General features: G+C 36.6%; 2 protein-coding genes across 6 annotated transcripts in view; both read left to right on the forward strand.

The window, feature by feature from the left end:
• The window catches only part of LOC144976529 (uncharacterized), a 2,243-nt gene extending 877 nt beyond the window's left edge, over positions 1–1,366 (forward strand). The window contains exons 1-2 of the mRNA XM_078920821.1: positions 1–293; positions 416–1,366. The exon at positions 1–293 is cut by the window's left edge and continues 877 nt beyond it. Of these exons, the coding sequence (XP_078776947.1) occupies positions 1–293; positions 416–1,366 (1,244 nt within the window). The remainder of the gene's footprint in view (positions 294–415) is intronic.
• Positions 1–25,000, forward strand: part of LOC144977084 (large neutral amino acids transporter small subunit 2-like) — a 33,410-nt gene that overhangs the window by 2,373 nt on the left and 6,037 nt on the right. For 3 of the 5 annotated variants that reach the window (XM_078921839.1, XM_078921840.1, XM_078921841.1), the window contains exons 2-9: positions 10,073–10,189; positions 15,526–16,129; positions 19,371–19,496; positions 20,658–20,760; positions 22,045–22,089; positions 22,512–22,635; positions 23,032–23,135; positions 24,524–24,620. In XM_078921839.1, coding sequence (XP_078777965.1) covers positions 15,565–16,129; positions 19,371–19,496; positions 20,658–20,760; positions 22,045–22,089; positions 22,512–22,635; positions 23,032–23,135; positions 24,524–24,620 — 1,164 coding nt within the window. In that variant the 5' untranslated portion in view covers positions 10,073–10,189; positions 15,526–15,564. Of the gene's footprint in view, positions 1–8,524; positions 8,720–10,072; positions 10,190–15,525; positions 16,130–19,370; positions 19,497–20,657; positions 20,761–22,044; positions 22,090–22,511; positions 22,636–23,031; positions 23,136–24,523; positions 24,621–25,000 lie in introns of those variants that run through there. The other 2 variants (XM_078921842.1, XM_078921843.1) reach the window with 2 other exon arrangements.

Genomic DNA, 25,000 nt, shown 5'->3' on the forward strand with positions numbered 1-25,000 from the left:
CGGACACTCCAGTCAATCGTCTCAACACCACCGACACGTACAACTACAATGATACAGAATACGTGTTTGCCACAAACAAGGGAAGTAACCTTCCTCACTTCGCTGTCTCGATAGGAGACCATGAATTTCAGTTTCTTGCTGACTCAGGTGCTACGATCAATCTCTTAGCAAAGGTTGACTTTGACAAGTTAAATCCCAAACAGATGCTACAAACATCATCCAAACGAATTTCAGCATACGGCTCTCCTTCACACATTCCTGTGTTGGGCGCTTCCATGCTACACTGCGACATGGTACCACATCAACTACGGCTCCTATTTACGTCGTCGATCGAAATGAACGCCCCATCTTAGGCTGGCAAACATGCCGTGATTTGCAATTGATTGACACCATCAATCATATCTCACTAAACCAGAGTGCTCTCGTACAAGAGTTTTCAGACTTATTTACCGGTCTAGGCTGCTTGCAAAACACTCAAGTCAAACTACACATAGACCAAAACATTCAACCTGTAGCGCAGCATTACCGACGCATTCCATTTCATATCCGCCAAGACGTTGAAAAACAACTCAACAAAGATGAAGAACGGGGTGTCATCGAGAAAGCTACTGGCCCTACCCCATGGGTATCTCCTATCGTTGTTGTGCCAAAACCCAAGCAACCTGGTAAAGTGCGTGTATGTGTGGACATGCACTCTGCCAATACAGCCATCAAACGTGAACATCACGCGACACCTACACTCGACGAGCTAAAAACTGAACTATCCGGAGCGAGAATATTTAGCAAAGTAGACCTGAATCAAGGATACAACCAAATTGAATTAGACGAGGCATCAAGATACATCACAACATTTGCCACGCACAAAGGACTCTACAGATACCGCCGTCTTTTCTTTGGAGTAAATTCCGCAAGCGAAATCTTTCAAGAACAGATCAGACAAGCACTCACCGGTCTGCGAGGTGTCATTAACTTCAGCGATGACATCCTCTGCTTTGGCAATTCGCAACAAGATCATGACGCCAACCTACGGGCATTGTTCCACCGCTTACGAGAAAAATGTCTCACTATCCACAAAGAAAAGTGCAAGTTCAACCAAACGTCAATCGAATTTCTTGGACACACCTTCAGCAAAGACGGAGTCACTCCAAGCCATGAGAAGGTCAAAGCAATTCTTAACCTCGCTACACCCACAAATGCTTCTGAGGTGCGTAGCTTACTCGGCATGATAAATTTTTGCGGTGCACACCATATTCCACACTACGCATCACTCACACACAATCTGCGCCTACTCACCAAAAAGACCGTCCCATGGGACAGGGTTGCCATTTGGCATTTTAATGCCAGATCCAAAAATCTGCATTTTTGAAAACCGTTGGCATTAAAAATCATTTGGCATTTGGCATTCATTTGGCATTTCTTTTCTTGTATATTATACTTCAAATGACACCTTTCTAATATTTCTAAACGCTAAAACAAACATCTTCACATTTCTTTTCATTCTTAAAATCCAACCGTGGTGTATGTTTAGCATCCACTTAGTAGTCAGTAGGTAAATAATTACCCCAACAGGAAATTTAGTATAATTCAAAAAAAAAAAAAAAAAAAAAGAAAAAGAAAAGAAAACACGCAAGCCACCAGGATATGATAGTAAATTGTCTATCAAAAGTGAGTAGTTTTCTTAGTGGGGTGGGAGTCAACAGACTTTGGCATCTTTTTGAGTGTTTTGGCATTTTTTGAGTCTTCCCCTGGCATTTTGTTGAAAAATAATCTGGCAACCCTGCCATGGGAGTGGACAACCATCCATACCACCGATTTTAACTCTCTAAAAGCAGCTCTGAGCAAAGCAATCACCTTAGCCTACTTCGACCCAAACAAGCAAACCGATATTTATACAGACGGAAGTCCCATAGGGATATCGGCAGTACTTGTTCAAGACGGTCGCATTATACAGTTTGCAAGCCGCCCACTTACACCAACCGAACAGAGATACTCGCAAACAGAACGCGAGGCTCTCGCAATAACTTGGGCATGTGAATATTTTCACATTTACATCTTCGGATCACCCTTCAAAATACACACCGATCACAAACCTCTTACCACCATCTTTTCAAATCCTAAAGCCAGGCCATCGCCAAGGATTGAACGCTGGATGCTACGCATGCTACCATACCACTTCACCATTTGCTACAGGCCAGGATTTGACAATCCTGCCGACTTTTTAAGTTGTCACCCAGTCACACACTCTCAAAGCTGTAGAGAACAAACCATAGCCGAAGAATACATTAACTACCTCACACACACATCCACACCAAAATCCATGACCCTAGAAGAAGTAGCACACAAAACATCACAAGACCAAACCCTAATGCTCGTTATCCAATCAATACGATCCAATAATTGGTACACCAATTTTCAAGAAGTCAACCAAAAGCTTTTTCAAACGCTCTATCTCTGTCGCTCTGAACTCGCCATTGCAGACAAACTCCCTGTCATACTAAAAGGTCATCAAATCGTCCTACCACAATCGCTTTATGAAACAGCCATCAAACTAGCACATTCTGGACATCAAGGCATAGTCAAAACTATATCCTTACTTAGGGAAAAGGTCTGGATACCAAACATGCAGAGCAGAGTAGAGAACACTGTAAACAACTGCATGCTGTGTCAAATTTCTACACCGAAAACAACACGCGAACCGTTACAAATGTCCCCGCTTCCATCAGCCCCGTGGACAGAACTCTCAGCAGATTTTGGTCATCTGCCTAATGGCCAGTACATATTGGTCGTTACAGACGAATATTCCCGCTACCCCATCGTGGAAATACTCGACTCCATTCCAGGTCACAGCGTTATTCCCCGCCTGGACAAAATTTTCTCAGAATTCGGCATCCCGGAATCATTGAAAACTGATAACGGTCCTCCCTTCAACGGACATGACTGTTCCAACTATTGTCACCACATGGGCATCAAACACCGCAAAATTACCCCATTGTGGCCTCGTGCCAACGCCGAAACTGAACGATTCATGAAAACGGTCAAAAAGACACTCCGAAATACCCCAACTCCACAGCTAAAACAACAACTGTACCGATTTCTAATATCATACAGATCAACTCCACACTGCACAACAGGCGTTGCTCCTGCAACCATACTTTTCGGCCGACAACTTCGAACAATGCTCCCACAAACCACCAAATCCTTCGAAGATAACTCATTGCGTGAACGAGACGTCCACCAAAAAGCCAAAATGAAGCATTACGCTGACAACAAAACATATGTAAAGCCTTCAGAGCTCAAAATTGGCGATCCCGTTCTCCTAAAACACAACAACCTTACAAAACGCGACCCCCCATACGAATCACAACCTCTTGTTATAACCCAAAAGAAGGGATCCATGATCACAGCTGCAAGAGGTCAACAGCAAGTTACTCGCAACAGTAGCTTCTTCAAAAAGTCGCCTCGACCACCAACAACTGCTGAAATAGAACCAGATCATCCCGATCCAGACTCGCCAGACAACACTACCCAAAATACCAATACCCTACCGCATTCCCCACCTGCACATTCATCACCCGAAAATTGTGTAACAAATGGTCCCCCGATAAGACCACGTCGCAACATTCGTCGTCCCAAAAAATTTGACGATTTTGTACTAAATAATTAATTGTCTTAATTAAATCCTCAATACGTAGTGTTAAAAGTTGAAACCAATATTAATCATATATATATATATATATATATATATATATATATATATATATATATATATATATATATATATATATATATATATATATGGTGGATAAGAATAATTAAATAAAAAACCTTGTGCCCGTGTCTGGAAGGTTTTTTTTTCATTAAAGTGATAACTACAAGCATTTAAAAACTATATTTAAGATTTAGTCCTCAAATCTTGGCATGACATCAGTTCCCACTACACCATAATGTGAAAAACCTTGTGCCCGTGTCTGGAAGGTTTTCTAATAAAAACCTAATACATATATAATATGTGTGTTATCAGTTATTCAAATACTCAAGTTAGCAGTGTACCACTATCATTAAACTCATCTTATTCTTACTATTATTTCACCCTGAGGAGGAAAGATCTATGCTATCATTGGAACAATATCAGAGTATACGACATCATCAAGTCTGGGACAATTAATTTACTTTGCTTTTCCTGATCTAGACATAACTGCAAGATGTTTGCAATTTAATTGTGAATCAATTTATTATTGCTAATATATTATATTCAACTCAGTTTCCCTGCTTTATCTTTAAACATTTTGTTGTTGTATATAGATCAATTAATCAACTACATTTTCTTTATTAAAAAGGGGAGTGATGTAATGTTTCCAAGTAATTAATTTAATGAATTACATCCCCTGTTTTATAATTTACTTTCACTTTCAATACTTCCAGTCTTCTACTTTCACTTCTTTGTTTTTGGTTATCTTTGTATCCTGCCGGCAAGCAGCAACCAACTCTGTATCATGCTTATCAATAAACTTTAATCTTCATCCATCCATCTTTGCATTATTAAATTATCATTTAATACCCATTCAAACATTACAATTGCCAGACAGTGTCTGCCAATAATGACAGCGTAATTGTAATTAATGAATGCACATCTGTTCACATTAACAATGTCCGCATTGATTATTAAACGGCAAAGGCTGCGGCTATTTGGACTCGGGTCATAATAGTTCCCTAGATTATTCAGACTCAGTCTGAATAGTCTCACATGGCAGTACAGTATAGTAATTATCAACAGGTAGTCTTAACCCACTTTATTTAATGAAAAAGACAAAATCATAGATCAATTGAAAGTCAAGTTAGAAATTTTAAAAAGAATTAAAACCCTTCAAAAGGAACAAAAGTCAGTTAAATAAAGTGTAATTTAAAGGAAAATCTTTTTCTAACTAACAATATAACACGATGTTTAAACAAAATCAGGGCGAAAATTAAAAAATATATATATATATATATATTGTGATAGTGTTAGACCGGTAACAATCTTTCTCCGGTCTGAAGTAGGGGTATGATCTGAATCAGCGTGGTATGGGCAGAACAGAATATATTCTGAACTCTTCTATTTCTGTATTATTATTCCCCCCTCTGCCCACTGCCTGCACTGTTCTTCTCTCCCCCTCCCCCTGTGTTTGCGCACGCATATCGAAGTTTGAGTCTGAATAGACATGGGAGACTATTCAGACTCAGGTCTGAATTGCCTCAGAAGAAATACAAATCATAATTTCTTCTGGGCAAAACTGTAGACCTAGCCACTTAAACCTGAAGGAAAGTAAATGTAATATATCTAGCATCGCTGTTACTGCTCTCTGGGTGAAAGAATGTATCTTGATGATGTGTCATGTCTGATCAGAGTAGAATCGAACCCAGGTTGTAGATAGACAAAGGATCTACAACTATGTTATTAAATGGTTTACAGATTATTGTCGATTTGTGATGATATTTTATTCATATCATGCTTTCCAATTTTCTCAGCCCACTCATCTTTAGATGCTTTCATCTGTGTTTTAATCAAATAGTAATTGAAATATTTATTGAATTTAAGTTTAAATATGTAATAAGGAGAAGAGTCTACTTGAAAGAGAAATGGCCATGGATTACATTGTCACACACACACACACACACACACACACACACACACATACGTGTCTCGGACACATTAAGAGGACTCTCACCAAATCCTACATTGTATGGACGTATCATAGCTCAAAAACCAATAATACAAACAGGCTGATTTTTTAAATGTATCACCTAGACATGAAAAGATTGGTGTATGCCAAATTTCAGCCCTCTGCTTCAATTTTCATGTCAACATTATTTTACTCATACATTATTGGGACGTATCACTAAGTGGACATCGCATGACCTTTGAACCTCAAGCGTGTTACACAAAAACATGAAAAACAAACATTAAACAGACTTTGTAGAAATGTACTCCGGGCATCTAGATTCTTAATCTATGTGCATTGGAATATTGTATTTTTATGTTCTCATTGGTTCCATTCTGGAATCGAACCTAAACAATATGATTTGCCTATTAATGTCAGGACAAAATGATGGTACATCGTTATTTCGTGACTAAGTCATTAAGTATGAGGCTTGTAGTATTGACAATAATACAAGTCTCATAGCCTTTGGACTGAAAAGATAGCTATCTTTAAACTTCATTCTGAAATGAATTCACAATTATTTTCCTTATGGGTTGCATTATTTTACATACATTATCATAGTGGTACGTTTGAAGAATAAATGTTTCCGCTATATGACGCCATTGTTTTTTTTTTTTGTTTTGTTTTTGATTGTTTGTTTGTTTGTTGTTGTTTGATTGTCTTTGTTTATTTTGTTTGTTGTTTTAAGATTAACATAGCAATAGCAGAGATTAGAAATAGCTTACGTTTCATAGCAACGATAATCATAAAGGAAATTAACCAACATTTTATTCAACATTTTATTCAACCATGCTTTAACCTAGAACACTGCCAAATTCGGCATAAACTGCATTAAAACCAAAAGATAGAAAGTCACAGTCATTCAACAATTATCTCGATCCGTGATAAGACTCTACACTACAAAGTTCTTTTTCAAAAGGGCTAAGCTCTTTAAGAACGTCCTCATTGTGCTTGTCGATATTTATTCCCTGGGTGTAGTCAGACAATTTCATCTTTGAAGCCTCCCTTTGCCTTCTTCTGTTGAATAATATTATTCGTACTAGCGTAATCACACCGAGTCTTTCCCATTTTTCTTGACAATGCCTTTTGGCGCCAACATTTCCATGGTCAACTTTTCAGTTTCACTAGTGAGGTACTTCGACAGCTTTGACACATCATCTGTGAGTGGAATAGTCTTTGTGGTATTTTTCTTTTTTTTTCATGTAGGTTTCTTGCGGCATTGCAAGTTATTTCCTGATTCCGCATACTTGTGTGAAGCTGATAATATGCACCTGTTCTCTCTTTCATAACTGTATCTCCAGTCTCAATAGCTTTAGCTTTCAACAGAATACAGCAGTGCGCCAAACTATGTCCTAGTTTTAGAGCAAGGGATGATATTCCATATTGATTTGTGTCTAGTGAGTAGGCTGCCACCTCTCTTACAGCTGAGACCACATTTTTGAATCTTTCAGGTTGAAGGAAGTCTGATAGACCCAACGATTCGCAGTTAGGTGCACTCCTGAGCTTAATCAAAAGGCGGGCCAATTCTCTTAATTTATTTCGAATATGCCCGTGCCTATATTTGTCATGTCCGTTCTTTGTCGTCTCTCTGAGGCCAAGAAGTTTTATAGTTTCATCGCTCTTGGCCACGATTGAAATAGGGCCATTCCGTAAAGACACCATTATTTCATTATACAGATCGTTGTCAGATGCCTGTGGTAAAAGCAACTTTCCTTGTTTAACCAATTGCTTCCGGGTACACTTTCAGCTTTGTTTACACATTTATGCCTCCAAAGATCTTTCTTAGAGACCCAACCCATACATTTCAAACATGGCACAAAGTTGCTTACTTGAGTTAATGTTTTTTTCCTTCTTTTGACCACCACCATGCCTGTTCCTTGCTTCAGCGTATTGATATTGTGTGCATGGTCACCAGCATTGCGAAGTTTGGCAAGTTCATCTTTTTTAGTTAGGGAGTAGCATTAAGTAAAGGCACCATATCTTTTTCATTCTTGTGTTGTGATAAAAGATGACGTTTTAACTTTGCCTGCTGTTTACCACAAAAACACAGAAATGCTTTTTAGAATCTCCTCTTGTGTTGGCAGATAACATCCCTCAATTTTATTTTGGTTCACTGTTAATTGGTTGCCTACATTTTCTTGAGAGCCTGATAAATCTGTGTACTCCTGTGATCTTGAGTCCGTAACTGTTACAGTACCAACTGGTAAAAATGTCGGAAAAGAGTCAAAGTCTGAATCACTAGAATCATGGACATAATCACTGTCATTAGGATCGTCATCAATATCTGAAAACATAATCTGTAAGTCTTTTCGCATTTCTCCAAAGACTAGCTCTAGATCAGATTGACAAGCAGTCAATGTCTGAAGATGAAGAAGGATGAAAAAAATGAATATGACGAAAAATCATGCGAGGAAAGAATAAATTACAACAGGTGGAGAAGAAGAAGAGAAATAAGAACAAGAAAAACTAGAAGAACAAGAACAAGAAAGATTATTGAAATAAATGGATAAGGAAGCGAAGATTAAAAGAGTTACAAATCGGATTGTGAATCGGAGTGGATTATCTTATTGTAACTGAACAGACGACAGGAAGCATATCGGTGAACACCGTGTACATATAATTGAACTCTCATAATATACTATCTTATTGTAATGGAAAAAGCCCCAAACACTATAGCTCTATATAGATTGAAAACCTGACTAACCAAGAACAGTCATATCTGGATTGTTGATTGGGAACGACGAAAGGCTGGGAGCAGTATCTAAATGATTAAAAAATAATGTTTGGTTTCTTCACAATTTGATTAGTTAAAAAGTAATTTTTTGAAAAAATTCAGAGTCGCCATAAAAACGACGACCTCCTCCACAAATAACTTCCAGTACAGGTTGTGTTTCCAATCTTTTATAAGAGCTATGAGACGAAATGAGATTTATCCAAGAAAACAAAATAGAGGGGTCAGAGTTCAAAGGATATACTCATTTCTTCTTCTTTTTTATCTGGTATATCTAGTTGTGAATAGGGTGAGTGTAACTGTTGATTGATTTATCCTCCTCTCACCCCTTTGTCCTCCCGATCGTTATTATAGTTTTGGTACTACTAATGTACGTTTTGATTTATATATTCATGTATTTATTTTATTTCAGGCAGATAGCTGTGATCTCAAATTTTCGAATTCCTAACCTACTTACATTACAACAGACGCTCTCTCTCTCTCTCTCTCTCTCTCTCTCTCTCTCTCTCTCTCTCTCTCTCTCTCTCTCTCTATTTCTCTCTCTCTATTTCTCTCTCTCTCTCTATTTCTCTCTCTTTCTCTCTCTCTCTCTCTCTCTCTCTCTCTCTCTCTCTCTCTCTCTCTCAAAAGCCTTGGACCCTTCCCATCAATCAATTAATAAATATATCTATCTATCTATCTATCTATCTATCTATCTATCTATCTATCTATCTATCTATCTATCTATCTATCTATCTATCTATCCATGGCTGCTTATCCCTCCTCGTTTTCTTTCGTAGAACGGGAATACCTGCTAGTTAAAGTTATTTATTATTTCTATGTATAGATATATGAAAGAACGACAAGTGAAAAAAAAATAATAATTAAGAAATGCAGTAAAACTACAGTAGAAATTGTAATGTAGGCCTCAAACATAAAATATTAAAGTAAGATTGTTTATACCGCATAAACTGGACTACTGCTACGGTCCTCCATCTTTGAATTTGAGTCTAAGAAACGAAAACAACGAGGTCCAATTTCATACACACAGCCTATACACACGTAATTAACTTTACTCTGCAGTTATCGGGACACCGCAATTTTTGGCATACACTCGCGGTGTGTATAGCGCTGTGTGTCTTAACGACAAAATCGCTCCGTTGCAAAGACCAACTCATTTCTTGGAAAAAATTTGTCAGGTGATCTAAAAACTGGCGGGAAGTCTGGTTTTGACATCAAAACATTATCAGGACGTCCACTTAACGGGGTGTGTCCACTTAACGTGAGTGTGCAAACATGAAATTGTCCCGTTAACGTAGCAAAAACACAAACACACACTCACACACACACACACACACACACACACTTACAAGAAAATTAAGTAATTGAAGGAAACGCATTCTTACTCTGTATGTAAATAACGCCAGCTTGCACATATTTCATTTCTGTTGTGACCACTGGCTCACTTCATGGTACTTAACTTCAATTCAAGATGACATTGGGTACCATCACATCCCATTGAAATCAAAATAACTTAATCCCATTTTAGACTCATTAACTGACATGAAAAGTTTCCTTTAAATCTAAAATTTATGAGTCTGTTTGACTCGTGTCTACATAATTTCTCTTTGAATGTTCAACTCATCTCAAAATCTTTTCACAGATAAAATGTCATTGGTAACCAGTTCATTTTCTCGATTTGCATGGAAGACCCAGTAGGAGAGGAGAGATGAAGTGGTTTTGTGGAAGCACTTTATTTCAAATATTGGGAAGTATATGTGTAAGTAGAGATGGGTAGCGAGTAAAGGGTAGGATAGAGAAGATGGAGTAAGAAGATGAGCCTTTTTGACAGGTTGGGGATCACTTTAATAGTTTCATATTTGTGACCCATCTTGTCAATTTGATAATATGTCGGAGTGAAGTAGCTGTAAATCAATGAGTTTAAAGTCAAATAATTGAAATTAGGAAATTACATTTATTTTTGAAAGTTTAAGCAACAAATAATTCTTGCTCTTCTCAATGAAGGCATTTATTATATCTGGAATTCATAAGTTAAGCTTTAATTTCAATTTCAAGCATCGATTTCCAATGTAATTGCTTTCGAGACAGTTTGTCTTATTTGAAGTATAACTTTTCTGACCTAAAGGAAAAATGTGTTTTATTTTGCACAATAATTGCAATATAGGATTAGAGTTGGTGCAGTCAATATTCTTTGGTTTTGTAATATAGTCCACTCCGGATAATAGCAACTTTCAGTTAACTGCAACATCTCTCAAGAAACAGAATTAATGCTATATAAAAGTCACTAGTTAATTGCAACAAACTTTGGTTAGTCGCAACAAATTTTCAAAAAGTGGCAAATTCAAGAAATCAATCAAACATAATCTCATGATTAAATTTCATTTTATGGTCGAAATCATGAAAGATTGAAGAATGGAGAGTGGACGGGGTTTAATGTTATCACTGTATATGAGACAAAAGAGGGCAGGGCTTTTTCGGTCATCTGTGACCATTAAATAGGAAGTGAGGGAGCTGGGCATAGTCTAGACAACAGGTAGAAAATGACAGTTGTATGGAAAGACTGAGCAATATCCTTTGATTTGGGATTGACAACTGTGCATTGTGGCCATGGATTTGGTGAGATCTTATTGTCTCTCGTCATGGCTAATCTCTTTTGACTCCTAAGAACAAAAGAGTGAAAGTTAATTCAATCTGAATAAGATGTCAGCTTGCATCAAAGCTGCTTTTAATTGTCAAAATCTATGAACAAACACACTCAGAATGTAAAAATCAAAGCCACAAAGAGACTCCAGTTACTAAAACGACTAGCCAGTACTAATTGGGGAGCAGACAAAAACTCGCTTCGACAACTCTATTTAGGCTATGTGCGTTCCACCATGGACTACAATTTAGCCCTCCAAAATGTAGGTAGTAAAAACACACATAAAACCTTGGACAGAGTACAAAACCAAGCCCTTTGCTTCATCTCCGGTGCTCTGAGATCGACACCCACAACAGCATGTGAAATACATACTAATGTGGAACCACTTGGACTTTGCAGAGAATCAGCATGCTTGAAATGGTTGAAAGATACAAACGAGAAGAGGAAAACCATCCAAACAGAATTCTGGCAAAGAAATGGAAACCAAGAACAAGATTAAACAAAAATCCCTGCTACACATTGCTAACAACAAGAATGAAAGACACAGACTCCCAGAAAACAGAGAAAAATCTATTTTAATCAGTCAAAAACCTCCATACGCCGAACTAAAACTTCCAAAAATAAAGACTAACCTCATAGAAGAAACAACAAGAAATAAAAACAAATCAGATATACAAACATTAGCAATGAAGACAATACAAGAATACCCAGACAACTGGATACATGTTTACACTGGATCTGCCCAAAAAGGAACTAAAAATGCTGGGAATGGGTTTGTAGTAGAATACCCAGATAAAACCTGCGATAAAATCCACAATTCTTGCGGAAGCTCCTGCTCAAACTACGAGGCAGAGGCAGTTGCAATAGAAGCCTCACTGCGACACCTCTCTTCTGTTTTCCAGCTAAACCCTTCAAAACTTCAAAACACTGTCACCTTCACAGACTCCAAATCGGTTCTCCAAGCTCTAGATTTAGATAAACTCTCCTCAACCTTCAATAGTTTAAAATCTCAACTAGATGAATTCCTTACAACACACAGAGTAGACTTATCTCTCCAGTGGATACCGGGACATTCAAATATACCAGGAAATGGCAATGCAGACAGACTAGCCAGACTCAGATCAACACTTTTACAACCATCAATTCCAGTATCCTTAGACACAGCGAAACAAATAATCAAAACAAATAAGAGAGAAGATTGGATGAACAGTTGGGCAATGAGCACCACGGGTAGATGTATGTTTTCCCATATGACCACTCCTGTAAAGACTGATTGCCTAAATAAGCTCAGAAGACACCAGCAAAGCATCATCTTTCAACTAAGAACACAACACATACCGCTCAACAACCATTTAAGCAAAATTACAAAAGACACATCCCCTTTCTGCCCCCTATGTCAACACCCCAATGAAACAGTAACACACCACTTGCTTGAATGTCAACCTCTTAAAGACCTGAGATGCACATTCCTCCCACCAAATCCAAGCATCAGTAACACACTTTATAGATAGTATGCGCTTGGCTAAGAAGTTCATAACATTGCCATCCAGAAGTATAACGGACCAACACACAAAACTGTGTGTAACCATGAACGTTTATAGTCAGGTTAATACAGTTTGGTGAGAATTACTCATAAACGCGGATGGCAAGAAACAATAACAAAGACCAGAGTGACGTCATCTTCGAACTATCTATAGTCACTTGGAACAACTACAAAAGACGTCTAACTTCTACTGGCACAAGAACGAAGGGCTAGAGCTTAGGTGGTCGCTGGTTCGGATAAGTAAGTAAGTAAGTCAAAATCTATACAGGGCTTCCATATGGTTTTGTTTCAATCAAATTACTCAGTCTGTGGTGGACAGAGAACAATGTTTACAACAACTGGTTTGAGTTCACCATATATGGTATGAGACTGATTAGTGGTCAAATCAAAATTGTGATTAGTGGTCAAATCAAAATTGCTATGAAAACTTTCAACAAGTGGCGGTGAAAACAGTGTCCCATCATTTTATCTAATTCTACCAAAGATACAGCAGCTTGGGGGAAAAAATCACGAAGACTGAGAAGCCATGGCTTCTCTAACAAGAGGATCGATATCACATTACAGGAAAATCTTCAAATCATAAATGAGTTCAATTCATCTCCTTAACCAACTCAGGCAGACCTTGCCAAAAAACATGGCATCTCCAAAAATGTTGCAATAGTGAACAGGAAGCTCAACTTTGGTTTATTGCAAATTCGGTTAATTGCAACATTTTCACTGATCCTAAGGTGTTTACAATTATCCGGAGTGAACTGTATATTTATACAATGCCAATGCTTTGTATGAAAACAGTTACAATATCTGCAGTAAAGTGAGTGGATCAGGCACTTATCTTGATAATAACTAGAAATAAAGTGAGTAGGAAACTGCCAGAAGACAATAGAGAATAAAAATTTCAAGGCAGCGATGAGGGCTTGAACCCATGACCTTACTGGTAAGACAACTCTGTCTGGCCGGGGAGAGTGTGGCAGTCCAATTTTCAATCACTGCTTCTATTATGTTTTAGTGTATCAGATTAGCTCTTAAGTTTTATCCCAGAAAAGAGAAGGGCTTGACTGTTTGTTTTGAATCCTAGAGATGGTATCTATGGTACAAAAATCAGGTCAATCATTTTTATCAGTTCCATCAGCTTCAGATAATTTGCACTGAGAGATTTTGAAAAAGACACAACATAACATTAGTCTTATGATTTGTTTAGAATTGGCATTTTAGACAGACTTAAGCTGTCAATTAAGTTGGCCTCAAGCGAAATATTTATCTAACATTTACATTTGAAGAGAGCTTAAGCTTTTGACTACTTTGACAAATCAGAAACAGAAACAAACAATAGAAAACCAATATAATACAAAAATATTGGTGTATCTACTGCTTTATCTCAAACTATCCAACCTGTAAAAGACAGATTCGACTGGGAAATTGGGGAAAAATTTGGGTCAACACATGATTATATATCTATTCCCACAGCCTTGCTAGACCTTTTTCTATCGGATGACGCACAACTAATGATAGATACCTATATGTAATCTTATATAGTAATACCAATATCTAGAGGTGCCTAAATGAGTCGATAAAATATATAGTAAAATAAAGGGAGTAAAAATGACTCATACAAAAGATACAACACAAAGTAAACGATAATGCAAGATAAAAATGTTTTTACTTTTTTTGTTTGTTTGTGGATGTTACACTATATCTAATCTTTCCCTTCTAATATTTTCTAGTTCCACAGTTGTGAAAAAAGAATGACACTGACAAAGCATCTTGCTTTCGATTTTTATCTTTGTGTCAGTTACAAACCAATCACCCACAATTCCATTTCATTGAGCAAAAGTAGCCAACAAAAAATAAAAACTTATTAAACCAATCTCCTTAATCCATTTATTAGCATTTTTGCTATCTCAAGAATGTTCACTCGAACATAAAGCCCACCCTTTTTCACTAATATGTACTGAATTGCAAAGGTGACCATTAAAATAAATTTTCAGTTCCCATTGAGCAAGTAGACAGATGACCTCTGTATCAGACCGAGGTGGTAGCTATGTGATATATCCGGTTGAGACTGACTACCATTTAAAAAGTCTTGTGTCTGGTACAGATGACTACAGTAAGATGCTTTATGATTATACAAATGCTGCCATCCCATTGAGACTTATTTTCGAATGACCAACTGTCCAATTATCTAAGTGTCATAATACGTAATGAGTAAAAATGCACTCATAGTTTCTGAGTATCTGAGAAGCAATGACGCAACACTCTCTGGTCGGAGTCATAAACTTTATTTGCTTACTGCTGGTTTAGATGGGGCATAACTTAGAGGTGGGAAATTTCAGATCCAATGTCAGGTACTGCTAGAGTTTTCTCAGCTAAAACTGAAAACTCCATTATATTGAGAAAAGTGCATAAAAAGACAAACTCAAGATATTTAGTGTTTACTATAGCGATCAATAATGCATTGCTTAAGGGAAAATTTCCCTTCTTGTATGGAGATATTTGTCAAACAGGAGTGAAATTTAAGTGTTTGTTATCATGTTCAATGGGTTCCATTATACTAAGAGTCAAAATAAAGGAATTTATGTGAGGCTTATTACTGATTCAAAATAAGCACTTTAGTTGGTGATTCCATGACCCATATGATTTTGTACTGGGAAGATATTATTTGATATGAAGGTTTTCAGATAAAGGAGACTTGATTGTGTTAAGAGTTACACAAGTATTAATTTGAAACAGACATGTTAAAATTATAACATCAGACTACCTGTAAAGAAATAAAGGAATGCTTTATGAGAGAGAAAGAGAGAGAGAGAGAGAGAGAGAGAGAGAGAGAGAGGGGGGGGGGGGGAGGATAGATTGGTGTTGAACGGTTCTCTTTGAAGTGACCTGAAATTCATTTCTTCTCCCTTTTCTAAAATAGATTTATTGAGTGAGGAAAAGTGACGAATACTTCAACAAAATGAAAAGATCAGTTAATGAAGATGCACCCAAGGAACTTTGTCAAGGGCATGAGGATTCAACGGAGGTTGTTGATGGAATGAGAGAAAAGGAACCTCAATGTGATGTTATTTCAGATTCAAACAGTCTGCTACAAGTGAAATATGAACTAGAAAGATCAGATCTTAAGAAAACACTTGCATTCACAGGGGCCTGTGCCATTCTTATATCAAATGTTGGAGGTGCGAGTATTTTCATCGCCCCAACAACAGTTCTTCACTATGCAGGGTCTCAGGGTATGGCTTTGTTTCTGTGGATGCTTGGTGGGCTGGTGCAGCTGGGAATGGCATTGGGAACCATAGAGCTGGCTTTGATGTTTCCTAAAGCTGGAGGGCCTTATTTTTATATTTACCAAACATTTGGTGACTTGGCCGGATTCATTTTCTTGTGGGGTTTTGTCCTGTTCATTGCTGGATCAACATGGGCACTCGCAGCTTTTACTTGCAGTCTGTACATTTTGTCTATGATTTACACAGATTGCCCACCACCTACAGGACTGGATATGTTATTGGCAACATTCATTATGGGTAACAAGTCATTTCGCTCTCTCTCTCTCTCTCTCTCTCTCTCTCTCTCTCTCTCTCTCTCTCTCTCTCTCTCTCTCTCTCTCTCTCCCTCTTCCTGCCTCTGTCTATCTATCTATCTATCTATCTATCTATCTATCTATCTATCTATCTATCTATCTATCTATCTATCTATCTATCTATCTATCTATCTATCTATCTATCTATCTCTTGGAGATAAAAAAATAAAGTGAGTAGATGTGACTCATATATAAGGGAACAACACAAAACAAACAACGTTTCGGCCCTTGGCCATCGTCAGGAGACAGTAAACACAAACACAAATATGTAAATTTACAAAATATCACATTTTGTCAAATGTGGAAATAAAGTTAATGTGAGGAAAGGGCGTCGAGTGTGGATGCAAGAAGTGGCGCGAGATAAGGAGAGAGAGAGGGGGGGGGGGAAGGAAAGAGAGAGAAAGAATGAGAGAGAGGGGGGGGTGGAGAGGATATGTATATGTTTGTGTATGTGTGTCTGTGTGCGTATGTCTGTGTATGTGTATATATAGTAAAAGTAACTGCAAAAAGGTCTTTAAAAGGACCGGCCTGGACGCCCATCCAACTTTCTCACTCGTCCATCGCACCCAGTGCCCTCTCCCTCTCACCGTCCCATCCCCACTTGACCATCTCCAACTCTACGAGTTTTAATTTCTTCATTCGGGTTGCATAAGCCCAATCTATTTGTGTTTATTTCTTTTTCCAATCCTGCGGATATACGATTCCATCATCATTCATTCGATAAGTTTCATTTTCATATTTACTTCCTTTCCCTTTCTCACCTCTTTCATTTTCTTCTAATAAAAAGACCCCCCCCCCCCCCCCCATTTTTTTTCTCCCGATATTAAGTCTCTCCAAATTACGTTAAAATTACAAATATTCTTTCTTACCTTTTCCTCCGCCTTCATCTCTACCTTAATACATACCTACCTACACACTAACTCCTTCTACCGGTCTTAGACCGACCACTCACAGAAACTTACATCCTCTCTCCCTTTCTCTCTCTCTATCTATCTATCTATCTATCTATCTATCTATCTATCTATCTATCTATCTATCTATCTATCTATCCCTCTCTCTCTCTCTCTCTCTCTCTCTCTCTCTCTCTCTCTCTCTCTCTCTCTCTCTCTCTCTCCTTCTATCTACCTATCTCTCTTCCTCTCATTTTGTTCATTTATATATATTTGGTATAATATACTAACCACCCAATCAATCGCTCTCTCACCCCCATCCCCATTTTAAAGACCTTTTTGCAGTTACTTTTACTATATATACACATACACAGACATACGCACACAGACACACATACACAAACATATACATATCCTCTCCATTCCCCCTCTCTCTCTCTCATTCTTTCTCTCTCTTCCCCCCCCCCCCCCTCTCTCTCTCTCTCCTTATCTCGCGCCACTTCTTGCATCCACACTCGACGCCCTTTCCTCACATTAACTTTATTTCCACATTTGACAAAATGTGATATTATGTAAATCTACATATTTGTGTTTGTGTTTACTGTCTCCTGACGAAGGCCAAGGACCGAAACGTTTTTTCTCCTCTACCAACACATTTTGAAAAATTAGGTCTAAATTTTTACTTTTATAGCTTTTGAGCTAAGCATTATTTTAGAAAATATTTCTCTTTGAATTTGAGAGCAATTTGTAAGGAAACGTAATTGTCGAAGGAAGTATAGGAAATTTTAGAGTTCAAAAGTTCAAAAGTTTATTCAATCTTAGGCAAAAAGTCACACGATTTGATGACAACATACAGGAAAGGGGGAAAAAATGGTAAATGGAACGTAAAAATAAACTGATACCACTAATAACCATAAAAGAATACAAAAATCGTAATACCACCAATAAGTACAATAATAATAATAATAATAATAATAATAATAATAATAATAATAATAATAATAATAATAATAATAATAATAACAATAATAATAATAATAATAATAATAATAATAATAACAATAACAATAATAATAATGACAATAATAATAACAACTAATAATAATAATAATAATAATAATAATAATAATAATAATAATAGCACTAACAACAATAGCAATAATAATACTACCATCATCATTACTACCACCACCATCACTACTATCACCATTACCAATATCACTACCACCATAACCATCATTATTACGTTTCTAAAAAAAAAAAATTTAAAAAAGTCCTTGGTCCAAGTCAAATAATTCACATTTTATGTATCAACATACGATACGACATGACGATAATGATTTTTTACACTGTACAATGAGATTTGTTTACGTAAAATTTATATAGTCAAGAAATATTCTTATAGCAAGAGTAATATTATTGCTGCTGCCACTACTACTACTACTACTACTACTACTACTACTACTACTACTACTACTACTACTACTACTACTACTACTACTACCACTACTACCACTAACACCATCCCTACTATCACTACCACGACTGCTACTACTACTACTACTACTACTACTACTACTACTACTACTACTACTACTACTACTACTACTAAAACTACTACTACTACTACTACTACTACTACTACTACTACTACTACTACTACCACGACCAACACTACTACTACTACTACTACTACTACTACTACTACTACTACTACTACTACTACTACTACTACTACTACTACTACTACCATTACTACTACCACCACTGCTACAAGGACCACCACTATACCACTAATAATGATACTAATAATAACAACAATAATAATAACATAACAACAATAACAATAATAACAACAATAATAATAACATAACAACAATAACAATAATAACACCAATGATAATAATAACTACCATCATCACCATCACTACCACCATCGTTATCATTATCATAATAAAAAATAGTAACAATAACAATGAACAGTGAGAGAAGTGACAAAGAAATTTTGTAAAATGTGGCCAAATTTTTTTTTTTACAAAAATGTGAAAAATCTTTAATACTTTTAAATACATTGTCGATAAATATTATAATTTGGAATTATACAGACTCGGATACAAAATGTCGATTCATGCTTACAAATATGTCAGAGCATCTAAGATAACAATAATTCAATATGGCCTGTGTGAGTGTGATCTCAAGAAATGATATTTTTTGGTCCCACCTCTTCTCTTACATCAGTTACATAATTAGCAACCATTGCTTGAAATTGACCTCTAAATTTCCTTTCTATTTCAGTTACCATCGTGTTCATTAATTGTACTTATATGAAAGTAGTTACCAGCATCCAGAAGTTCCTAACAGCCTCCAAATTGATTGCTTTTTTTATCATTATTATTGTGGGTTTTGCTTTCATTCGAACAGGTCAGTAGTTGCACTGTTTTTCTAACCTATTCCCACTTCAGGGGTAATTTTTGTTACTCGATGGCTAATGTTTATGTTAATTTGAAATACGTTGTTATGATTATTCTTTGCATCCTAAAATTCATTTTCTATCTATATTGAAATGACAAGGATGAATTGTAACAGATGAAAGTCAAAGATTAGGAGCATATACTGGCTACAAGAAAAAAAAAAGTGAAAACACATAAAGGAAATTTATAAATGCATAAAAATGTCCCCCCCCCCCCCCCCCCCCCCAACACAAAAAAAAAACAACAACAAAAACACAAACAAAAACAAAACAACAAGGGAAAAAAGACAATAAAACAGAAAAACAAAACAAAACAGCCGTCAGATTGAACTGGAGAAAAGATCATTGTCTGTTCCTGTGATCAAAATCAGTTTCTTTGCTTGTAAGTTGAGTGCTATACAATTTGGGCTATGGTACCCCTTGAGCTATTCCTGATAAAAGGATATCAGAGAAAATTATCATTGGCATCTGGCTCTAATCTTACAAACACCAGATGCAATTTCATATACTTTGCTTTAAAGCTTTGTGGCACTGAGCCTATATATTGGTGTAGACGTTTGTCAGTGTACAGTGGTAATCACCTCAATGCCCGGTGGTTGGGAAGCAGAAAATATGGGCATTTAGGCAGAACGGGCGTTTAGACAAACTTGGTGAAGAGCTGGATGAATAAATATGAACATCTATAAGCATTTGAACTGATTCACAATAATCAATGCATTCCAAAATGCTTTGTTCTCTCAACAGACCATATGTAACCAAATTTTTATTTCATAAAGGTGTCCTTTTTGTTCTAATAATCTCAAAATATCCCTTACTGTCTATAGCTAGGTCACTTAAATTTCAAGAATAATTGTGACATGATCTCATTGAGAGTGAAAAATGAATTATTATTTATTTGTCGAATTTTTTAATTGTGCTGATTTTTACCAAATTCAGTTTTCAGCATGTTTATCCTGTCATAATACTAGGTTGAGGTGATAGGTCACCTATTATTTGTTATCTTTTATTTCATTTCATTTTTGATTTTAAAAGAAAAGAAATCCTAAACGGTAACAATGTCAATTCAATACCTTATTCCTTTAACACTAGGTTATATAATGTATTGTTTCCAGATACGGCCAATGAAAATTTAGAGAGATTAACAGAGGGAACTCAGAACAATGTAGGGCAACTAGCCATGGGACTGTTTTCAGGATACTTCTCATTTGGAGGCTGGTGAGTCTTGGACAAAAAGTAGCTGTCGGTTCTATCAACATGATCACCATCATCATCATCATCAACATCATCATCATCATCACCATCATCATCATCATCATCATCATCATCATCATCATCATCACCATCATCATCACCATCATCATCATCATCATCATCATCTTCATCATCATCATCAAAAAATTATATCTCCCTTCCATTTTTGGTGCTTTTCTCATGTTATTGGTAGAACCAAAAAACTGCGAGAGAAAAAACAAACTGAAATAATATAATTTGTTTTTCAGCGTTTAACAGGATCAAGTGTGTCATCCTTTATTTTCTTGATGCAAACACAATGGGTCTGATAGCTGGAAATGAAAATGAAGATTTTTTAAAAGCTCCAGTCCCATGTGAAATTGGATGAAAATTTACAATTTTTTTTTTTATCAAGAAAATTTTTTTTTAATGTTGAAAGAAATTTATGGATAGCTGGATACAACTTATAGTCTATAAATTTAAAAAATTTCTTATCGTAGAAATACGAAGTTTAATTATAAACACTGGAGGCCGCTCTACAGAGCGAAGTTGCTTCGCGATGCCCTTTATTTTTTCCTAGAATTTGACACCCTGCAAATTAAACTTCCTTTAAAAGTTTTTAAATTTAATCAAATATTTTATGATTTTATATTAGCACTTAATGCTTTTTGTCAACAGCTGTGTGCTTTCCCTCTCTGTCATTTGTGCCAACCATCATTATGCATACATATCTCTCTAGGATTACCCTCATCTTGTGGCTACTACAATGCAAGTTAGAGATGAGCACAAAAGCTATGAGCTGCCTTGGCTTTTACAATGGAATAGAGAAAGAAAGTCATTTATTACTTTTATTATAAATGAAAGATTGTGAATCGCAATGAGCATGGTGAAAGCGTGGTAATTCGCTATATTTTACTTATTATTACACCCCCCCCCCCCCACACACACACACATTCAAATTCACACATACACACAAAATTATATCAACTTTGACCCGGAATTTATCTCGATTTCTGTAACATGAATGCCAGTGACATTGATTTGAATAGAATGCTGGTCTACAACAGAGCACTTTCCACTGGGTCAAACAGGCCCAGCTACCTATCATTGCTTGGTGGTCGGGCGGGGGGGGGGGGGGGGGTTAAAAAATCCGAGTTGAGTTTTCTTTTTTTACTGGCCTGAATTGATCATCAGCAACTGTCCCTGACATGAACAGAGTTGAAATATGACATTCATACTAAGTGGGCTTTTTTTGGTCTCTCATTTCAGGCAACTAATAACTTTTATGGTTGAGGAGATAAAAAACCCTAGAAGGTGGGTATTCCAATATTTAATTCTTTCTATTCTATATGATAATGATGTTAAAATGATATTTGATAAAGCAGACCACTCATGCTCCTCTTCCTCGTCTCTTACTGCTTCTATTACTACTACTACTACTACTACTACTACTACTACTACTACTACTACTACTACTACTACTACTACTACTACTTATACTACTAATACTATGATTATTTCAACTACTAGTACAAGTTTTACGATAACTACTGTAACTACATATTTTGCAATTACTACCATTACTAATCATGGCAATCACTTTTATCTCACCACTTCACCACGACAAATACCCCAAAAGACTTGCTCAACAAAATCCCTAAAACTGTTCAATCATTTAGTCAATTATAAAAATCCGTTACATTTCCTTATTACTTTTTAAAATCTTGACATTCCAGGATCCTGCCAGCATCTGTCTGTTCCAGCTTTGCCATCCTCATCACTTCCAGTGTCGCTGCAATCTTTTCATATGGCATTCTTTTGTCTAAGGAGGACATGTTTAAATCAGATGCTATTGCTGTGGTAAAATACTACTTTTTACTCTTTTTGTTGTGGTTGTTTTTATTTTTGTTGCTCTTTTTCTTTATCTTCTTCCTTTGCTTCTTAGGCCATCACCACTTTGATATTATTTCATATTTTTACGATCATGATCATCACCATTGTCATCGTTACCATCATCATCATCATCATCATCATCATCATCATCATCATCATCATCATCACCATCATCACCACCACCATCACCATCATCATCATCATCATCATCATCATCATCATCATCATCATCATCATCATCATCATCATCATTACCATCATCATCATTACCATCGTCATCATCACCACTGTAATCATCATCAATATGAATATTTTTATTTTATTGCCTGTATTATTACAGATTGATATTTTTGCATTTCCCAGCAATTTGGCAATATGGTACACCCAGCTCTTTCTATGGTCTTATCCATTTTGGTCATTCTTTGTAACCTGGGCTCTTTCAATACTTTGGTAATGGGCCAACCTCGGTAAGCCTGCGACGGTGTCTTTTATTTTGTTTAAGCTTTTAAAACGTTTTAAAATCTGGTTAGTGTGTTTGATCATGTACTCCGAAGATAACCTAAATTAGGTCCCCAGTTCAAGTCAGTGACTAGACTCTTTGACAGTGTACCCTTAGGAAAGGTATGTGATTCACAGTTTGTTCTGTCCACCCAGCAGTGTTAAGGGGTGTTCCCTGATAGCTCAGTGGTAGAGCACTGTCCTCATGAGGAAAGGGATCAGTATCAATCCTGGCTGTCCATTCAGCAGTCATTTGGTAGCCGGGTCCCTTAGATCTGGCGCAATGTCAGCTACTTTTTGATAGAACAGCATCTTATCCAAAGGGTAGAGAGCAATTGTTACTATTTATTTAATACTGCGTGAACTGGGATAGGCCTTATGACTCTAAATGACTACTTTTATATGTAGTTGCTGTGCTCAAAGCAAAGCAGATATTCCGATCCACTGAGGTCTGAAATACCATATGTTAGAGTTATATTTTAATTCTCCTGAAAATTAAAAGTCCCACTGTTATATGGACTGGTTGTAATAGCTGATCTGATTGTTGTCACCAAGAGAGTGATACAGTAATGTGACTCATGGTTGTGACTGAATTAAAAAATGTTTGAATGTAGACCATTGTGATTACCTTACTGTGATCGAAGTGGACAATGTGTTCATAATCTGACCTGATGTACCTCTGTTTTGACCCATGTCCTGGATGTAAGCCTTTGGGGACGGTTGTTTTAAACACATTAACCATGCCTTGTTGAATTTTTTTTTTTTCTGACACCGCTGTCCACTTAGCAGTGATTGAATAGCTAGAATAGCATCCTATCTAAAAGGTAGTGGGCGATTGGTATATTTACTGCTACAGAAACTTGAATAGCCTCTGGCTTCATTGGTCTTTTCGCTCTGATAGTCCCAATCCAACAATAATACTGAACATGCAGGACAAGGCATGATGCCTGTAAGGCGATATTACAATTATTTTTTTTTCGACAAAGACAATACTGTTACCAACCAGGCACTACTCATTTTACACCTGAGTTGTGTGAGAAAAGTTGAGCAAAGAAAATTTTCCATTCTCAACTATTCGCTGCCAAAATGGGACTTGAATCAGGGACTTACAAGACCATAACGACGACACACAATAAACCCTGCCACTAATTCCATTATTTTAAATTAGTGTTGTCCACCAGGAGAAATAAATACTCTGTAGTGATCAGAGCATGGGAATACGAGTATAATGATTTGATGTGTGATATTATATCATTGCGATTTTTTAGTATACTTTAATGCAATATTCATATTTATCTAAAATCTGACATTGAAAAGATTAAGGCCTTTATTAAATTAAAATTTAAAATCCTTCCAGAGTTCTATATGCTGCAGGAAAAAACAACCAGATGCCTAAAATGATGACCTTGTTGCATAAGAAGTTTAAAACACCATGGCCGGCCACTTTCACTTTAGTAAGAGATTTTCTCTCTCTCAGATCTGCCTTTCCCTCACAGTTTTCTTCCTCTCCCACTCCTTTACCCTTTTATACTCCACTTCCTCCTCCTCCTCCTCCTCCTACTCCTCCTTCTCCCCCTCATCATCATTATCATCATCATCTTTTCTCCTTTTTTGCCTTCGATAAGCCAAATGATTTAAACATTTTAATGTCATTGGCTTAATCATTTTGTTCTTGTTTATTAAATGACTTAAAATGGTACATTTATAAACGAATTAATCAGTTTAGTATTTTTTCGTCTCATTATAATCTTGAGCTTATTACTTTAACTGGAAGATAAGGGTTTAAAAAGTTCAGTCAAGTTCATCAATAATCATCATATTTCTTTTGATCTTA

Source organism: Berghia stephanieae, chromosome 7, assembly GCF_034508935.2.
Source record: "Berghia stephanieae isolate SIO BIC M18660-M18661 chromosome 7, UCSD_Bste_1.3, whole genome shotgun sequence".
NCBI classification, from domain to species: Eukaryota; Metazoa; Mollusca; class Gastropoda; order Nudibranchia; family Aeolidiidae; genus Berghia; species Berghia stephanieae.